General features: G+C 48.9%; 2 protein-coding genes across 3 annotated transcripts in view; one reads left to right on the top strand and one right to left on the bottom strand.

Moving 5' to 3' along the window:
- Window positions 1–20,061, bottom strand: part of RNF112 (ring finger protein 112) — a 109,207-nt gene that overhangs the window by 31,286 nt on the left and 57,860 nt on the right. For both annotated transcript variants that reach the window (XM_063935159.1, XM_063935158.1), the window contains exons 6-9: window positions 19,162–19,266; window positions 19,009–19,059; window positions 12,137–12,193; window positions 10,281–10,367 (exon numbers count right to left, since the gene is read on the bottom strand). In XM_063935159.1, coding sequence (XP_063791229.1) covers window positions 10,281–10,367; window positions 12,137–12,193; window positions 19,009–19,059; window positions 19,162–19,266 — 300 coding nt within the window. The remainder of the gene's footprint in view (window positions 1–10,280; window positions 10,368–12,136; window positions 12,194–19,008; window positions 19,060–19,161; window positions 19,267–20,061) is intronic.
- LOC134945710 (serine protease 33-like) overlaps window positions 14,122–20,061 on the top strand; it is a 167,269-nt gene continuing 161,329 nt past the window's right edge. The window contains exon 1 of the mRNA XM_063935161.1: window positions 14,122–14,221. The gene's annotated coding sequence lies outside the window, so the exon portion shown is untranslated. The remainder of the gene's footprint in view (window positions 14,222–20,061) is intronic.

Genomic DNA, 20,061 nt, shown 5'->3' with positions numbered 1-20,061 from the left:
GTGGCAGACAGGGCGGCAGTTTAATAAACTATACAAATGTTTGTCATCACAGACAGCAATTCTCCAAACAGCGCATTATGCAAAGAAAAGAGGTGCAAGATGGAATTGTCCTTGGGCCCTCCCACCCACTAGGAATAGTAATTAAACACTGCGGTTTAATTTCACCAACAGTGTTGCACAATATGTGTACGAGTTGGAAACAAAATATATTACTGTGGTACCACCGTCACCCACAGTGTCACACAACATGTGTGTACGGCAGAAATAATAATCGTACAGTGCGGTTGACCTTCACCAACGTCTTGCATAATATGTGTATGGGTAGGAAATAATATACTGCGGTCTGACCGGCAGTGTCACAGTACTTATGAAACAAAATAAAAATTGTATAGTACACTGGGGTACAGCACAAACAAATAAAAATTATAAATTATATTTTTAGGCTTTTTGTTTTTAGCTTTCATTATTTTCATTTTACACTGGGGTGGAGCCCCTGGATGGATGCACAGATAACCCCTTTTAGATACAGCAGACAGGGCACCCGCCTGGACTGATACAGCAGACAGGGCACCCCGCCTGGACTGATACAGCAGACAGAGCACCCCGCCTGGACTGATACAGCAGACAGAGCACCCCGCCTGGACTGATACAGCAGACAGAGCAACCCGCCTGGACTGATACAGCAGACAGAGCACCCCGCCTGGGCTGATACAGCACACAAGAGCACCCCGCCTGGACTGATACAGCACACAGAGCACCCCGCCTGGACTGATACAGCACCCAGAGCATCCCGCCTGGACTGATTAAGCAGACAGAGCACCCCGCCTGGACTGATACAGCAGACAGAGCATCTGCCTGGACTGATACAGCAGACAGAGCACCCCGCCTGGACTGATACAGCAGACAGAGCACCCCGCCTGGACTGATAGAGCAGACAGAGCATCCCGCCTGGACTGATACAGCAGACAGAACATCCCGCCTGGACTGATACAGCAGACAGAGCACCCCGCCTGGACTGATACAGCAGACAGAGCACCCCGCCTGGACTGATACAGCAGACAGAGCACCCCGCCTGGACTGATACAGCAGACAGAGCAACCCGCCTGGACTGATACAGCAGACAGAGCAACCCGCCTGGGCTGATACAGCACACAAGAGCACCCCGCCTGGACTGATACAGCACACAGAGCACCCCGCCTGGACTGATACAGCACCCAGAGCATCCCGCCTGGACTGATACAGCACCCAGAGCATCCGCCTGGACTGATACAGCAGACAGAGCACCCTGCCTGGACTGATACAGCAGACAGAGCACCCCGCCTGGACTGATACAGCAGACAGAGCAACCCGCCTGGACTGATACAGCAGACAGAGCACCCCGCCTGGACTGATACAGCAGACAGAGCACCCCGCCTGGACTGATACAGCAGACAGAGCAACCCGCCTGGACTGATACAGCAGACAGAGCACCCCGCCTGGACTGATACAGCAGACAGAGCACCCCGCCTGGACTGATACAGCAGACAGAGCATCCCGCCTGGACTGATAGAGCAGACAGAGGATCCCGCCTGGACTGATACAGCAGACAGAGCACCCCGCCTGGACTGATACAGCAGACAGAGCATCCCGCCTGGACTGATAGAGCAGACAGAGCATCCCGCCTGGACTGATACAGCAGACAGAGCACCCGCCTGGACTGATACAGCAGACAGAGCACCCCGCCTGGACTGATATAGCAGACAGAGCACCCCGCCTGGACTGATACAGCAGACAGAGCACCCCGCCTGGACTGATACAGCAGACAGAGCACCCCGCCTGGACTGATACAGCAGACAGAGCACCCCGCCTGGACTGATACAGCAGACAGAGCATCCCGCCTGGACTGATAGAGCAGACAGAGCATCCTGCCTGGACTGATAGAGCAGACAGAGCACCCGCCTGGACTGATACAGCAGACAGAGCACCCCGCCTGCACTGATAGAGCAGACAGAGCATCCCGCCTGGACTGATACAGCAGACAGAGCACCCCGCCTGGACTGATACAGCAGACAGAGCACCCCGCCTGGACTGATACAGCAGACAGAGCACCCTGCCTGGACTGATACAGCAGACAGAGCACCCTGCCTGGACTCATACAGCAGACAGAGCATCCCGCCTGGACTGATACAGCAGACAGAGCACCCCGCCTGGACTCATACAGCAGACAGAGCACCCGCCTGGACTGATACAGCAGACAGAGCACCCGCCCCACGCCAGACAACACAGTACTGAGATGGACTTTTGCTAACTGTATAAATGTATTTTTTTTTTACAAGTTCCCTATTTTGAATAATTGTATAAATGTATTGCCATATGTAATCCCATTGTAATTATATGTATATATTGATGGTTTACTTAAACGAATAACTGCTAACATTGCCATGCTTTCATTGGTCAGGAATGACCATGTGATGTTTGAGGCAATGAATAAATAGTCAGGGCAGAGAACACAGCAGCACTTCTTGATAAGAGGACGGTACTCCTTGAAACGCGTTGAAGCCTCTGGAGAGACTGCTTGATGCAGGAGGAAACCGGTGATATCCACAAACATTGGAAGAAGCAGGTGTAACATCGCATCCAGTGACTGCAATACAGGACATCTGAACCACCTGCACTACCCGAGGACTGTGTGTTTCCCCATAAGCAAGTGATATACCAAACTGGTATTTTTAAAATTGACTGTGAATTTTAAATAAACCTTTTAATAACCTCTATTGTGACGCAAGTCTTGTTTGAAGTGAAGGTCGTTTCACAAGGATGAAAGATACCTTTATATGAACATGAGAAAGAAATTTGATGCAAGTTTCATTGTAATTTTTTGTGCAGAAAAGCCTTGTTTGACGTACGTAAAGAAACTGCTACGTGATCTCGAGGCAGAATTTCAGTGTTAGTTCTGTTCTTGAGAGAGCCAGAGATTGTCCAGAACTGAGAAGAGATTAATGCATCAGAGATACACAGCGCTGGTTTATTCCTTTCTGTTTATTTAAATGTAAAATTGGTTGGAGGTGTAAACCATAGGAAACAACCAGCAGCTGTGCAGAGCGCAGGGTTAAAACTCCTTTCTGCTTTGTGAAAACGAATTATCTCAATACACCTGTATTTTAATCTTGCCGCTGAGGGAGCAACACAAGCTGAAACATGTTGGACTATAGGAAAGCTAGGAGAGATCTGGTTTCCTCTGTATTTGATTGTGAAAAAAAATTTCTATGGATGATGATAATTTATAAAGTGCTATGTGTAAGATGGAAAAAAAAATCACTGCTGAAGGAATGAAAATTATTGTAGGAAATCGCCACTCTGGAACGCTAGCTATAAGATAAGCTTGTATACCAGGGGTTATGTATAGGTAAGGTTCCAGCATTCAGCAGTGAATCAGAAACATTTGTAAAAGAATGGCTGATTAGTTTGGAAAACTGTTCTTATGCATTAATGACACATATTGTTAAAGAAAAAACTAACACCCTAAGAAAAGTAGAAGAAGACATAGAAATAATGGAGTTATTAATTAGACCATTTTCAGGTTTAGAAGATTATAAGAAATAGGAGGAAAGAATCATTAGAAATGTGCAGAATAATGAAAGAGAACTAATGGGGAAAAAATCTGAAGAATGAAAGAGAACTAATGGGGGGGGGAGAATTAAAGAGAACTAGCGGGGGGAAACAGAAGAATAAAAGAGAACTAGCGGGGGAAAACAGAAGAATAAAAGAGAACTAGCGGGGGAAAACAGAAGAATAAAAGAGAACTAGCGGGGGAAAACAGAAGAATAAAAGAGAACTAGCGGGGGAAAACAGAAGAATAAAAGAGAACTAGCGGGGGAAAACAGAAGAATAAAAGAGAACTAGCGGGGGAAAACAGAAGAATAAAAGAGAACTAGCGGGGGAAAACAGAAGAATAAAAGAGAACTAGCGGGGGAAAACAGAAGAATAAAAGAGAACTAGCGGGGGAAAACAGAAGAATAAAAGAGAACTAAGGGAGAAAAAAACAGAAGAATAAAAGAGAACTAATGGAGAAAAAAACAGAAGAATAAAAGAGAACTAATGGAGAAAAAAAACAGAAGAATGAAAGAGAACTAATGGGGAAAAACAGAAGAATAAAAGAGAACTACTGGGGGGGGGGGGGGGACAGAAGAATAAAAGAGAACTAATGGAGAAAAAAACAGAAGAATGAAAGAGAACTAATGGGGAAAAACAGAAGAATAAAGGAGAACTAATGGAGAAAAAAAAACGAATGGGGGGAAAAACAGAAGAATAAAAGAACTAATGGGGCAAAAAACAGAAGAACAAAAGAGAACTAATGGGGGGGAAAAAAACACAGAAGAAATATCAAAGGGATAAAAAAGATTATAGGGAAGGGGTTTAACAGAATTTAAAAGGGAAACAGATACAAACAATAAAAAGGATATCAGTACATTGAATAAATCAAATGAGGTGAATGAACAACCGCCCCCATATAAAACAAACATTTATAAGAGGAGTCAATATAATCAGATGTATAGAAAAACACTCCAGCCGGATAAGGATTTTGATTACAACAGGCAGCAGCTACATAATAACGCATTCACTTGGAAAAACAGGACACCTGACAGGTTAAGATACAAAAGGCAAGATAGGAGACAGAATGGCAACAGATACAATGAGGAAAGATCAAGGTTCCCTGAGAATAGGAATGAATGTTATATAGAAAGAATCCCGCACGATAAATGTGAAAATAGGGAAACAAATAGGAGAGAAAATGAAAATATCCATAAGAGAGAAATCTATATCACACCACAAAGAAGAAACAGCGAATACCAAGAAAGCTCCAGAGAGCATCATTTTTTAGGGATAAGACACCGACAATGGGAGAACGTATAAACTCCAAGAAAAACAAAAGGGGTTATAGAGCAGGTGTGTCTAAAAATATATCGAAGAAAAAAAGACAAAAAAATAAGATCAACAAAGGAAATTAATCCAGAAATGGAGGTAGAAAAACAGGCGCAAACAAAAGTTGAGAGTGGTAAAACCAAAATATACAACCTTAGCAGCTATATCCTAACTAAAGAGGAACAAGATCTTCTACAGAAAGGTCTTAAGTTTGCTCCGTCCAACAAAGTAGACGAGTTTGAGGTGTTTATAGACCTTCAGCAATTTGTGCGCAAATTATTAATTTTCTTTGCAGAAAAAAACAAATAGAAAAGAAAGAAGAAAATGAAATAGCCACCTTAGATGACAGTGTGAAAGTCTCTAAGCAAAAAAAACAACTTAATTTTATCCATAAGAAGCTGCTTTGTGGAGACGTTTGAACGTCTAGTGAGAGAGGACCTAGAGAAGATGTGTCTCAAACCACAAAAAATAGGAATTTAACATCAAAGGAAAGGCAAGCATTGAAATCGCTACAAAGTAATGACCAAATTATAATAAAGCCCGCCGGCTAAGGCGATGGGGTAGTGATATTAAATAGGAAATATTATTATGGAGAGGTTTTGCGCCAACTAGGCAATAAGGAAACATACAAAAAATGAAAAGGGGACCCATCCGTAAACATTCAGAAAAAAAAAAATGGATGTCCTCTTGAATTTATGTACTACTAAACCCAGGGCAGAATATCAGTGCAAGTTCTGTTCTTGAGAGAGCCAGAGATTGTCCAGATTTGAGAAGAGATTAATGCATCAGAGAAACACAGCGCTGGTTTATTCCTTTCTTTTTCTTTAAATGTAACATTGGTTGGAGGTGTAAACCATAGGAAACAACCAGCAGCTGTGCAGAGCGCAGGGTTAAAACTCCATTCTGCTTTGTGAACACTGAGATGGACATGTCCGTCCAGTACATTCTCCACAGCCAAGGTGAAGATGGCGTGATTACCGGGGACCTTTATAGAATCCAAAGCCCGTGAAAATCCGATGGCGGGATGATGACGTTTTGGGATTCTAATCTGCTGGGAAAGCCAGAGCCGGACTCAGATCCGGGCTCATATCCTAAAGTTGGGGTGGGTTCGGTTTACTGAGAACTGGACCGCTCACCTCTAACACACACACAGATATACAGCGCAGAGATGAAGCTCATTTAGTTTGTGAGGTGCCAGCCGCATTGTGTTGGTGCAGAACTCTGACATACTGCCAATGACGTGACTCATTTCGGGTGTTGGTGAAGCGTGTAAAAGGGCGTGTATATTGTGATATTGGATTTGGCCAATTATGCCTAAAATACAGGTCATAAAGTGCATTATAGGTGATGCAGTCAGGATCTTGCCGCCGGAATCCCAACGCTGCGCTGAGAATGCAGACGGATCCCCGAGGCGAGTATGAGGTTTGGGTTAGGCACTAGGGGGAGGGTTTGCGTTAGGCTGGGGGAAGGGAAGGTTAGGATTAGGCGGGGGGAAGGGAAGGTTTGGATTAGGTTGGGGTAAAGGAAGGTTAGGATTAGGCTGAGGGAAGGGAAGGTTAGGATTAGGCTGGGGGAAGGGAATGTTAGGCTGAGGGAAGGGAAGGTTAGGATTAGGCGGGGGGAAGGGAAGGTTAGGATTAGGCTGGGGGAAGGGAAGGTTAGGATTAGGCTGGGGGAAGGGAATGTTAGGATTAGGTTGGGGTAAAGGAAGGTTAGGATTAGGCTGGGGGAAGGGAAGGTTAGGATTAGGCAGGGGGAAGGGAAGGTTAGGATTAGGTTGGGGTAAGGGAAGGTTAGGATTAGGCGGGTGGGAAGGTTAGGATTAGGCTGGGGTGAGGGAAGGTTAGGATTAGGCTGGGGGAAGGGAAGGTTAGGATTAGGCGGGTGGGAAGGTTAGGATTAGGCTGGGGAAGGGAAGGCTAGGATTAGGCTGGGGGAAGGGAAGGTTAGGATTAGGCTGGGGGAAGGGAAGGTTAGGATTAGGTTGGGGGAAGGGAAGGTTAGGATTAGGCTGGGGGAAGGGAAGGCTAGTATTAGGCAGGGGGAAGGGAAGGTTAGGATTAGGCTGGGGTGAGGGAAGGTTAGGATTAGGCTGGGGGAAGGGAAGGTTAGGATTAGGCAGGGGGGAAGGAAGGTTAGGATTAGGCTGGGGAAGGGAAGGCTAGGATTAGGCTGGGGGAAGGGAAGGTTAGGATTAGGCTGGGGGAAGGGAAGGTTAGGATTAGGTTGGGGGAAGGGAAGGTTAGGATTAGGCTGGGGGAAGGGAAGGTTATGATTAGGCGGCGGGAAGGGAAGGTTAGGATTAGGCGGCGGGAAGGTTAGGATTAGGCGGGGGTAAGGGAAGGTTAGGATTAGGCTGGGGGAAGGGAAGGTTAGGATTAGGCGGCGGGAAGGGAAGGTTAGGATTAGGTTGGGGTAAGGGAAGGTTAGGATTAGGCTGGGGGAAGGGAAGGTTAGGATTAGGCTGGGGGAAGGGAAGGTTAGGATTAGGTTGGGGGAAGGGAAGGTTAGGATTAGGCTGGGGGAAGGGAAGGTTAGGATTAGGCGGCGGGAAGGTTAGGATTAGGCGGGGGTAAGGGAAGGTTAGGATTAGGCTGGGGGAAGGGAAGGTTAGGATTAGGCGGCGGGAAGGTTAGGATTAGGTTGGGGTAAGGGAAGGTTAGGATTAGGCTGGGGGAAGGGAAGGTTAGGGTTATTTTTTTTTAAATAAGGTATTGCGCTGATTTACTGGTGGAGAAATAATTTACTAATATTTCCCTTCTTAGGGGTATCCTAATAGTAATACTGCTGCTGCTACCCAAAGTGAGGGATGTTTTGCGCCCCTCGTGATTAGGATAGAAACAAGAAAACAAACAAAGTGGGAGCGCTGTTAGTATTGCTAAAAAACCAAGCAAGGGCATTGTGCAATACTATTATAGCCTGCACAGGACTTTTATATGTTTCAGGAGAATCAGATATAATATCTCTGATCTGGTATTCCATCTCAGTAATACATTTTATTATTGGTGTCATTATTATTGTTTTTCTTTTTTATTTCTTTCTTTCTTTTTCTCTTTTTGATTTTTTTATGGTATTAATTAAAGGTCATTTTATCATTTACACCGCTAATGAGTATTAATTATATGAGTGAAGAAGGTTGGTTTTTTAGCAAGGTTAGGATTAGGCGGCGGGAAGGGAAGGTTAGGATTAGGCAGGGGGAAGGGAAGGTTAGGATTAGGTTGGGGGTAAGGGAAGGTTAGGATTAGGCGGGGGGAAGGGAAGGGAAGGCTAGGATTAGGCTGGGGGAAGGGAAGGCTAGGATTAGGCTGGGGGAAGGGAAGGTTAGGATTAGGCTGGGGGAAGGGAAGGTTAGGATTAGGCTGGGGGAAAGGAAGGTTAGGATTAGGCTGGGGTTAAGGGAAGGTTAGGATTAGGCTGGGGTTAAGGGAAGGTTAGGATTAGGCTGGGGTTAAGGGAAGGTTAGGATTAGGCTGGGGGTAAGGGAAGGTTAGGATTAGGTTGGGGGAAGGGAAGGTTAGGATTAGGCTGGGGGAAGGGAAGGTTAGGATTAGGCTGGGGGAAAGGAAGGTTAGGATTAGGCTGGGGGAAGGGAAGGTTAGGATTAGGTTGGGGGAAGGGAAGGTTAGGATTAGGCTGGGGGAAGGGAAGGTTAGGATTAGGCTGGGGGAAGGGAAGGTTAGGATTAGGTTGGGGGAAGGGAAGGTTAAGATTAGGCTGGGGGAAGGGAAGGTTAGGATTAGGCTGGGGGAAAGGAAGGTTAGGATTAGGCTGGGGGAAGGGAAGGTTAGGATTAGGCTGGGGGAAAGGAAGGTTAGGATTAGGCTGGGGGTAAGGGAAGGTTAGGATTAGGCTGGGGGTAAGGGAAGGTTAGGATTAGGCTGGGGGAAGGGATGGTTAGGGATAAGGTAAAATAATTACTCTGACAGTCGAGATTTCATACCCAACCCCATTATAGTGCGTGTTATATGCACTCAGGGTACACATGACTGTGACACTACATAACAAATTGGTGACAAGACTTGGAACCGGGGATATGGAAGGGGCCCTCAGCACTAGGTTAGGGGCTGGGATCTTTCCCCTTTATTCAATATGGAACCACAGTAGGACTGTTTATGCCTGGGGTCTGCAAACAAATGCCATTTATATAACGGATAGAAGCAATGCTTCTCTCATAGACATACAAACATCTCTGGATGGCGCTAGGACTTCTGTCACTGGAGAAACGCAGGGAAGAGACATTTCTCGTCCTACTTTCGAGTGAAAACGGGGCTGGTTTTTCGGAATTTGGTTTTGCCTGCCTGAGGCAGGTGATACAAGATCCCCGATAAGCTGCAGCCCCCTGCAGTCTTACTGGGGCTAATTGGATAGCCCCCAGAGAGACAATTACCTGTGGTAATTTACCAAGGGTCATTGGATACCCCCCTAAGAGTCACCCAGACAGGCTTCACGAATAATGTTACAATAGGACAGACTTGGCCACATGTGGCTCTCCAGCTGTTGTGAAACTATACAGCCCGGCATGCCCTTCCACAGTTATAACATTACCTAATGGCGAGACTGTGACAGGGCATGCTGGGACTTGTAGTTTCACAGCTGGAGAGCCACAGTTGGGCCAGGCCTACAATTTCACAGAGGTATAGCTACACGCTGATCAGACCAATCTCGTGTGTGACTGCAGTACTGCAGCCTAGAAATGCCGGTTCACGCAAAGGGGAGATGTATCAAGTCTTGGAGAGAGATAAAGTGGAGAAACTGGCAATCTGCTTTTGCTATTTGTCTGCTTTTGCTAGTAGTTTCTGAAATGACAGATAGCAGATGATTTGTTGCTTTCGGCAACTTCTCCACTTTATCTCCCTCCATGGCTTGATACACCTCCCCCAAAAGAGAGATCCGGCCAAGAGCCGTCCGACGCACAGAGATAAGTTTGTGTATGTATTAGGCAGCATGTTGAACTGCTAATATCTGTGTGTATTTGATGTAGCAGTATTGAATGCCTTATAATAAGCACATTAATAACACAATGCAGAAATAGTCTGCCCGACTACAGCCTCTACATGATGATAAGTCTACTCCGAGGAGGCTCTGTCATTGAATGGGAGAGTCTCACTGTCTCCAGTACCACGCACACTCCTTACATACCCCAGATACGTTACAGGAGTAACCTGACCGCTGCGGGACATGTGAAACGCAGGTTGCAGAGGCCGATTACTAGATCACAAATGGCCAATACTGGACGCATACAGCGGGGAATCACATGATCGGTGACAGTGGCAAGAGGCTAATGAGATCACCTGGGGAGGTAAGTATGAATCAGGACATTCCTATGTCAGAACGCACCATTATATAGAGGATACGAAGTGTGTGTATATATAGATTACCTGCGTCTCATGCTCCATATAGGTCTGAGCTGCTTCTCGGCCGCAGTTGTCTGGATTTTGCCAGTCTCGCAGCAGCAGATCCAGGTGCTGTAACAGAGGAATCGTTAGTATTTAGCTAGCTGGTGACTTACAGAGAGCGCTTGTTCTAAGATTATCCTCAGAACCATGACAAATAAAATAATAAGCTACAGTGACCTGAATATGGCTGACCAATGACTCCCAGCGACACAGAGACCCCGCCCGCTCCCAGCGACACAGAGACCCCGCCTGCTCCCAGCGACACATAGACCCTGCCCGCTCCCAGCGACCCTGCCCGCTCCCAGCGACACAAAGACCCTGCCCGCTCCCAGCGACACAGAGACCCTGCCCGCTCCCAGCGACACAGAGACCCTGCCCGCTCCCAGCGACACAGAGACCCTGCCCGCTCCCAGCAACATAGAGACCCTGCCCGCTCCCAGCAACACAGAGACCCTGCCCGCTCCCAGCGACACAGAGACCCTGCCCGCTCCCAGCAACACAGAGACTCTGCCCGCTCCCAGCAACACAGAGACCCTGCCCGCTCCCAGCGACACAGAGACCCTGCCCGCTCCCAGCGACGCAGAGACCCTGCCTGCTCCCAGCGACCCAGAGACCCTGACGCTCCCAGCGACCCAGAGACCCTGCCCGCTCCCAGCGACACAGAGACCCTGCCCGCTCCCAGCGACCCAGAGACCCTGCCCGCTCCCAGCGACACAGAGACCCTGCCCATTCCCAGCGACGCAGAGACCCTGCCCGCTCCCAGCGACGCAGAGACTCTGCCCGCTCCCAGCGACGCAGAGACTCTGCCCGCTCCCAGCGACGCAGAGACCCTGCCCGCTCCCAGCGACGCAGAGACTCTGCCCGCTCCCAGCGACGCAGAGACTCTGCCCGCTCCCAGCGACGCAGAGACCCTGCCCGCTCCCAGCGACCCAGAGACCCTGACGCTCCCAGCGACACAGAGACCCTGCCTGCTCCCAGCGACACAGAGACCCTGCCTGCCCCCAGCAACACAGAGACCCTGCCCGTTCCAAGCGACACAAAGACTCTGCCTGCTCCCGGAGACCCTGCCTGCCCCCAGTGACACAGAGACCCTGCCTGCCCCCAGTGACACAGAGACCCTGCCCGTTCCCAGCGACACAGAGACCCTGCCCGCTCCCAGCGACACAGAGACCCTGCCCGCTCCCAGCGACACAGAGACCCTGCCCGCTCCCAGCGACACAGAGACCCTGCCCGCTTCCAGTGACCCTGCCCGCTCCCCCTGTACTCAGGTCGCACTACTCAGTACTTACCCATTGGGGGTAATTCCAAGTTGATCGCAGCAGGAATTCTGTTAGCAATTGGGCAAAACCATGTGCAGTGCAGGGGAGGCAGATATAACATGTGCAGAGAGAGATAGATTTGGGTGTGGTGAGTTCAATCTGCAATCTAAATTGCAGTGTAAAAATAAAGCAGCCAGTATTTACCCTGCACAGAAATAAAATAACCCCCCAAATCTAACTCTCTCTGCACATGTTATATCTGCCCCCCCCTGCAGTGCACATGGTTTTGCCCAACTGCTAACAAATTTCCTGCTGCGATCAACTTGGAATTACCCCCACTGTCTGTACATGGAGAACTCTGTAACTGGTAGCAGACACAATCGTGTTTCTGTGCTGACCTAGGTCTGTGGCTATAGGGTAAATGCAGGCGGAGGTCTGACTTGTGCTGATAGAACGCAGTACATGAAATAGCTCAGCAGAATCCCCTATAGCTGTACACTACAGAACACCACAGTACTGTATATAGGAGCACAACTCTTACCTCATAATAACTACTAGAACCTACAATAGTGACAGTACCTGTAGATACTGCAGGGAACAGGACTCTCCGGTCAGCTCAGCGATGTCCAGGTACATCTGATAAAATAGTTACAATGGTAAAACATATAAATTCCGGAATGTGACATAATTATAATATACACAAAATAATATGTAAGTTTGAACTTCAGTAACAATTTGCGTCAGGGAAGCCGCAGTGTAATACACAGCGCACTCATTGTCTGTACTCTTACGACGCCCACAGAACCTCTCAGCCTTGGGCGGGAGTGTGAGCTCACCCTTATCCTCCATTCATGATGCAAACATAAATGTTCTGTCCCTGTGGTAATAATGGAAGATTCTAGCCACAATTTAGTGAACAAATCTGTTCCTATTCTTGTTAAAAAAAAAAAAAAGTGGATCCTGAAAAGTGGAGACAGTGGCCCTCATTCCGAGTTGTTCGCTCGCTAGCTGCTTTTAGCAGCATTGCACACGCTAAGCCGCCGCCTACTGGGAGTGAATCTTAGCTTTGCAGAATTGCGAATAGAAATTTCTTAGCAGTTCCTGAGTAGCTCGAGACTTACTCTGCCACTGCGATCAGTTCAGTCCTTTTCGTTCCTGGTTTGACGTCACAAACACACCCAGCGTTCGCCCAGACACTCCCCCATTTCTTCAGACACTCCCGCGTTTTTCCCAGAAACGGCTGCGTTTTTTCGCACACACCCATAAAACGTCCAGTTTCCACCCAGAAACACCCACTTCCTGTCAATCACACCCCGATCACCAGAACGATGAAATTTCTTCGTTAAGCCGTGAGTAAAATACCAAACTTTTTAGCTAATTTACTTGGCGCAGGCGCACTGCAAACGTTGCGCATGCGCAGTTTTCAACTAATCGCTCAGTAGCGAAAAAAACTTACGAGCGAACAACTCGGAATGTGGGCCAATGGGCAGCACAGTTGGTGCAGTGGTTAGCATTACTGCCTCACAGCACTGAGGTCATGGGTTCCATTCCCACTATGGAATATTCTCACCGTGCCTGGGTGGGTTCCCTCCGGGTTTATTCCCACAATCCAAAAATATACTGGTAGGTTAACTGTCTCCAAACAAAATTAACCCTAATGTGAATGTGTGTGTGTACATGTGATAGGGAATATAGATTGTAAGCTCCACTGGGGCAGGGACTGGTGTGAATGGGCAAATGTTCTCACTAAGGAATATGTGTGTGCTATATAAATAATTGCTAATAATAATAATAATAATAATAATAATAATAATAGGATTGTGATACCCCCAAGATGGAGCATCACTTAATGGGGCCAGCACAAGGAGACGGAGAGAGCTCTGTGTGATTTGCCCTGTCAGAGAAAGAAGGGGTGGAGTGATACAGCTCTGTGTGACTTGCCCTGTCAGAAAAAGAAGGGGAGGAGTGATACAGCTCTGTGTGATTTGCCCTGTCAGAGAAAGAAGAGGTGAAGTGATACAGCTCTGTGTGATTTGCCCTGTCAGAAAAAGAAGAGGCGGAGTGATACAGCGCTGTGTGATTTGCCCTGTCAGAGAAAGAAGAGGCGGAGTGATACAGCTCTGTGTGATTTGCCCTGTCAGAGAAAGGATGGACAGAGTGATACAGCTCTGTGTGATTTGCCCTGTCAGAGAAAGAAGAGGCGGAATGATACAGCTCTGTGTAATTTGCCGTGTCAGAGAAAGAAGAGGCGGAGTGATACAGCTCTGTGTGATTTGCCCTGTCAGAGAAAGAAGGGGCAGAGTGATACAGCTCTGTGTGATTTGCCCTGTCAGGGAAAGAAGAGGTGGAGTGATACAGCTCTGTGTGATTTGCCCCGTCAGGGAAAGAAGAGGTGGAGTGATACAGCTCTGTGTGATTTGCCCTGTCAGAGAAAGAGGCGGAGTGATATACAACTCTGTGTGATTTGCCCTGTCAGAGAAAGAGGCGGAGTGATACAGCTCTGTGTGATTTGCCCTGTCAGGGAAAGAAGAGGTGTAGTGATACAGCTCTGTGTGATTTGCCCTGTCAGAAAAAGAGGGGCGGAGAGATACAGTGATACAGATGTGGATGCGGCCCCTTGTGTCTCCTGTCAGCTGTGCGGGGGAACTGCTGCGCTCCTTCCCTGTGAGTGATCAGAGCAGAATATGCAGGCTGTTACTGAGGGTAGGCTGAGGGGACAGACTGTGTGTACTCTCCTTATTAATGGCAGCCTCACACACTATCTATACATCTGTACACCTAATAAGTAGTAGTAGTAATAATAATATTCCTGCCTAGTAAACTGAGGATGGATTATAAGGGCTGCAATGCCAAGTATATATATATTAAGGATTACTAACCAGAAGTCCCAACATTACTTATTATACTATAGCAGAGATAGACTGGAGCTACTACAGAGACTGCATGGGGTGGGGTATGAAATCCCGCCAGTCACAAGATGGCGCAATCTTGAAGGCTGGAGTCCTGAGTGATTGTAGTATTCTCACTCTACCCCTAATCCTAACCCACCCGTCCCGCAGCCTAGTCCTAACCTACCCTCCTACAGCCTAATACTAACTGTTCCCAACCGCAGCCTAACCCACCCCTCCCGCAGCCTAACCCTAACCTACCCTCCTACAGCCTAACCCTAACCATTCCCCTCACAGCCCATCCCTAACATCACCTCCACCCAGCCTAACCCTAACTACCCCCTCCACAGCCTAACCCACCCCTCTCATAGCCTAACCCTAACCGTCCCCTCTGCCAACATAGTCCTAACTACCCCCCTCCACAGCCTAATACTAACTGTTCCCAACCGCATCCTAACCCTCCCCTCCCGCAGCCTAACCCTAACCTACCCTCCTACAGCCTAACCCTAACCATTCCCCTCACAGCCCATCCCTAACATCACCTCCACCCAGCCTAACCCTAACTACCCCCTCCACAGCCTAACCCACCCCTCTCATAGCCTAACCCTAACCGTCCCCTCTGCCAACATAGTCCTAACTACCCCCCTCCACAGCCTAATACTAACTGTTCCCAACCGCATCCTAACCCTCCCCTCCCGCAGCCTAACCCTAACCTACCCTCCTACAGCCTAACCCTAACCATTCCCCTCACAGCCCATCCCTAACATCACCTCCACCCAGCCTAACCCTAACTACCCCCTCCACAGCCTAACCCACCCCTCTCATAGCCTAACCCTAACCGTCCCCTCTGCCAACATAGTCCTAACTACCCCCCTCCACAGCCTAACCCACCCCTCCCACAGACTAGCCCTAACCTACCCTCCTACAGCCTAATACTAACTGTTCCCACCCGCAGCCTAACCCACCCCTCCCGCAGCCTAACCCTAACCTACCCTCCTACAGCCTAAAAACTAACTGTTCCCACCCGCAGCCTAACCCACCCCTCCCGCAGCCTAACCCTAACCTACCCTCCTACAGCCTAATACTAACTGTTCCCACCCGCAGCCTAACCCTCCCCTCCCGCAGCCTAGCCCTAACCTACCCTCCTACAGCCTAATACTAACTGTTCCCACCCGCAGCCTAACCCACCCCTCCTGCAGCCTAACCCTAACCTACCCTCCTACAGCCTAATACTAACTGTTCCCACCCGCAGCCTAACCCTCCCCTCACGCAGCCTAGCCCTAATCTACCCTCCTACAGCCTAATACTAACTGTTCCCACCCGCAGCCTAACCCTCCCCTCCCGCAGCCTAGCCCTAACCTACCCTCCTACAGCCTAATACTAACTGTTCCCACCCGCAGCCTAACCCTCCCCTCCCGCAGCCTAGCCTTAACCTACCCTCCTACAGCCTAATACTAACTGTTCCCACCCGCAGCCTAACCCACCCCTCCCGCAGCCTAGCCCTAACCTACCCTCCTACAGCCTAATACTAACTGTTCCCACCCGCAGCCTAACCCTCCCCTCCCGCAGCCTAACCCTAACCTACCCTCCTACAGCCTAATACTAACTGTTCCCACCCGCAGCCTAACCCACCCCTCCCGCAGCCTAGCCCTAACCTACCCTCCTACAGCCTAATACTAACTGTTCCCACCCGCAGCCTAACCCTAACCATTCCCCTCACAGCCCATCCCTAACATCCCCTCCCCCCAGCCTAACCCTAACTACCCCCTCCACAGCCTAACCCACCCCTCTCATAGCCTAACCCTAACCGTCCCCTCTGCCAACATAGTCCTAACTACCCCCCCTCCACAGCCTAACCCACCCTCCCGCAGCCTAGCCCTAACCTACCCTCCTACAGCCTAATACTAACTGTTCCCACCCGCAGCCTAACCCTCCCCTCCCGCAGCCTAACCCTAACCATTCCCCCCACAGCCTAACCCTAACATCCCCTCCCCAAGCCTAGCCTTAACCCTTACTCCCCACCTCCACAGCCTAACCCACCCCTCCTGCAGCCTAGCCCTAACCTACCCTCCTACAGCCTAACACTAACTGTTCTCACCCGCAGCCTATCCCACCCCTCCCACAACCTAACCCTAACCGTCCCTCCCCCAGCCTAGCCCAACATCCCCTCCCTAAACCTAGCCTTAACCCTTAGTCCCCCCCTCCACAGCCCAACCCACCCCTCTCACAGCCTAACCCTAACCGTCCCCTCCACCAGCATAGCCCTAACGGTCCTCCCCCGCAGTCTAACCCTAACTCATCCCTCCCGCAGCCTATCCCACCCCTCCCACAACTTAACCGTAAACGTCCCTCCGCATAGACCTAACGGTCCCCTCATGCATCCTAACCCTAACTGACCCCTCTGTAACCTAACCCAAACCATCTTAACCCTAACCACTCCCACCCCCATACTAGCCCTAACCCTCCCAACCACAGCCTAACCCTAACCCCCCCCCCCCCCCCGCAGCCTAACCCTAAACACCCCTGCAGCCTAACCCTAACCAATTTAGCCCTAACCCCCAAACTAACCCTAACCCCCCCTCCACAGCTTAACCATCTCCACCACAGTCTAACCCTAACCCACCCCTCCTACAGCCTAACCCTAACCCCCAGAGCCTAACCATAACCGTCCACTCCCACAGTCTAATCCTTACCAATAATCACCCCCCCCAGATATTGTAATAGCTGCTGCAGTCAAATGCAGGCATATCCTCTATTTCCCAGTTGGATATATCTTTGCTAAGGGCAGTAGCAGGCACAGGAGCCCCCAATAATTATATATATTAGTTGCTGTACTTTGTCTTCAGAGACCAATACAAACAAGAGACTGTCCAGTAGCGTGGAGGCGTTTCCATTTACCCCGCATAAGGGGATCCCTTACATTGGTAGCACACATTATGGCCTGATGTGATACTGTATACTGCATTTAGGGGCTTTACTGGTCTACACTACAGCGGACAGTTTCCTATGATACTACTCTAACAAGATGTACTGTATATACCCAGCTGTATGCAATAGGTACAGAATATACTGCAGATCTGCTCAGGATACCCTTCACCTGAGATATATTATTACAGCCCTCTCATCACCAACAGAGCAGCTTTACATCTACAGTATGTGCACCACCGCAGCACAGGACATGCGCAAAGACTAGCTCTGAGTTATATGAAAGGGTGTCAGTGATGTACTATAAAGCTTTAAAGTAAATGGTTGTTTTATGTGAATCGTAGGTACCTAAACCCCCACTTCGGGCTGTGACGTGCTAGCCATTAGGGGAAAATATGCATAGAAGTATCCATTGCTTAGCTTTGCGGCTTGAGTTATATTCCCTGTAATGTGTTATGTGTTATGCATATTTTGGTATCATTTAGAATTTGTGTTTTAAATTTTAACAAACCTATTACATTGTTGCTTTCCTAACAGCGTTTAAGGCCAAACAGGGTTTACTACTGAGGAAATTATCTAGACTAATACAAAATTTTATTTAAAACTATGGCCCTCATTCCGAGTTGATCGCACCAAGCAACTTTTTGCTGCTGGTGCGATCAACTAATCTCCGCCTATGGGGGAGTGTATTTTAGCACAGCAGGGATGCGATCACTTGTGCAGCCCTGCTATGCTAAAAAGTTTCCTGCAAAACAAGACCAGCCCTGGACATACTTACCCTGTGCAACGGATCCAGCGATGATGGGCTCGGCTTTGACGTCAGCCATCCGCCCTCCGTTCGCCTGGACACGCCTGCGTTTTTCTTACCACTCCCCGAAAATGGTCTCCAACGGTCAGTTGACGCCCCGGAACGCCTTCCTGCAGTCAATCTTCTTGCGATCGCCGCTGCGACCGCTTTTTCCGCTGTCAGCGTCGTTGCCCGGCGACAGCCGTCGCCGGGCAATGACGCGTGTGCACATTACGGCCCCAGCGCGTGTGCAGTAGTGACCCGGTCGCAGCTGTGTGAACGAAAGCACGCTGCGATCGGGACGGAATGACCCCCAGTGTTTTAATTGTGCCTGGGGCCGAGGTTACCCTCACCTCTCTGCCAAGGAAGAAAGAACCAGCACCCCTGTTGTAGTGTACCTGATCCTATAAACCTACCTCATCCATCAGGTACTGAAGGTGGGTGATACATCATGATGACAACCAGCTGCTATAAATTATAAGTATTACAATTGTATGTCTATTTTCCTCACACAATGATACAATTTACCAACTTTTACATATTTAGAGAGGCATAATGTGGTCCCTCCTGGTCAGTGCTGTGTGGGTGTGGCCAGTGCCATGCGGGCATGTACACCCCCCACAGCCTAACCCTAACCCCCCTCCCCCAACATTGGCCACACCCACAAAGCTGCTTATAATAGGCCCGTGATAATTTTCAGCACCAGGCCCATATGGATCTTTGTCCGGCCCTGGGTCTTGGGTTCAATTCCCTGGGAAGTATTGTAAATGACCACATAAGGCTCTACAGTATGTGTGTGTGCTGCTATATATACACGTTTTATAAAAAATAAATCACCAAGGCCACCTTACCTCTAGGTAGTCCAGCTCTGTAGTTTTCAGGCTTGCATTAACATTGAATATCTGGGAATTAGAGATTGTAGACATTGTGGTAAATAGTATAAAGACGCCTCATAGAGACCACTGAGCGTGTCCTATAAGTGACAGAGAATGCTGAGCTAGTACCAGGTATGAGCTGAGGAGCATGGAGAGTGCGGACAGCTTGATGCTGGTTTCTCGGTCACTCTCTATGTCCAGCGACCCCTCTGTGTCCAGGACAAACACGGCCATCTGCGGAGACAGGACACGGACTGAGTCATATAAAAGGGACATGTTCCCCAAGTTAAAGCATTAAGGAGAATATAGATATCAGTTATCTTATTTGGATACTTGATACATACTTTTGCAAAACTTAAAACACTTGTATGAATGAGATGGGTGTGGGATGTATCCTGAGATGGGTGTGGGATGTATCCTGAGATGGGTGTGGGATGTATCCTGAGATGGGAGTGGGAGTGGGATGTACCCTGAGATGGAAGTGGGATGTATCCTGAGATGGGAGTGGGATGGTACTGTATCCTGAGATGGGTGTGGGATGTATCCCGAGATGGGAGTGGGATGTATCCCGAGATGGGAGTGGGATGTATCCTGAGATGGGAGTGGGATGTATCCTGAGATGGGAGTGGAATGTATCCCAAGATGGGAGTGGGATGTATCCTGAGATGGGAGTGGGATGTATCCTGAGATGGGAGTGGAATGTATCCTGAGATGGGAGTGGGAGTGGGATGTACCCTGAGATGGGAGTGGGATGTATCCTGAGATGGAAGTGGGATGTATCCTGAGATGGGAGTGGGATGGTACTGTATCCTGAGATGGGTGTGGGATGTATCCCGAGATGGGAGTGGGATGTATCCCGAGATGGGAGTGGGATGTATCCCGAGATGGGAGTGGGATGTATCCCGAGATGGGAGTGGGATGTATCCTGAGATGGGTGTGGGATGTATCCTGAGATGGGTGTGGGATGTATCCTGAGATGGGAGTGGGATGTATCCTGAGATGGAAGTGGGATGTATCCTGAGATGGGAG

Source organism: Pseudophryne corroboree, chromosome 7 (genome assembly GCF_028390025.1).
Source record: "Pseudophryne corroboree isolate aPseCor3 chromosome 7, aPseCor3.hap2, whole genome shotgun sequence".
Lineage (NCBI taxonomy): Eukaryota > Metazoa > Chordata > Amphibia > Anura > Myobatrachidae > Pseudophryne > Pseudophryne corroboree.
Note: the sequence above shows the minus strand (reverse complement) of the source record. Positions and strands in the feature narration are given on the sequence as shown.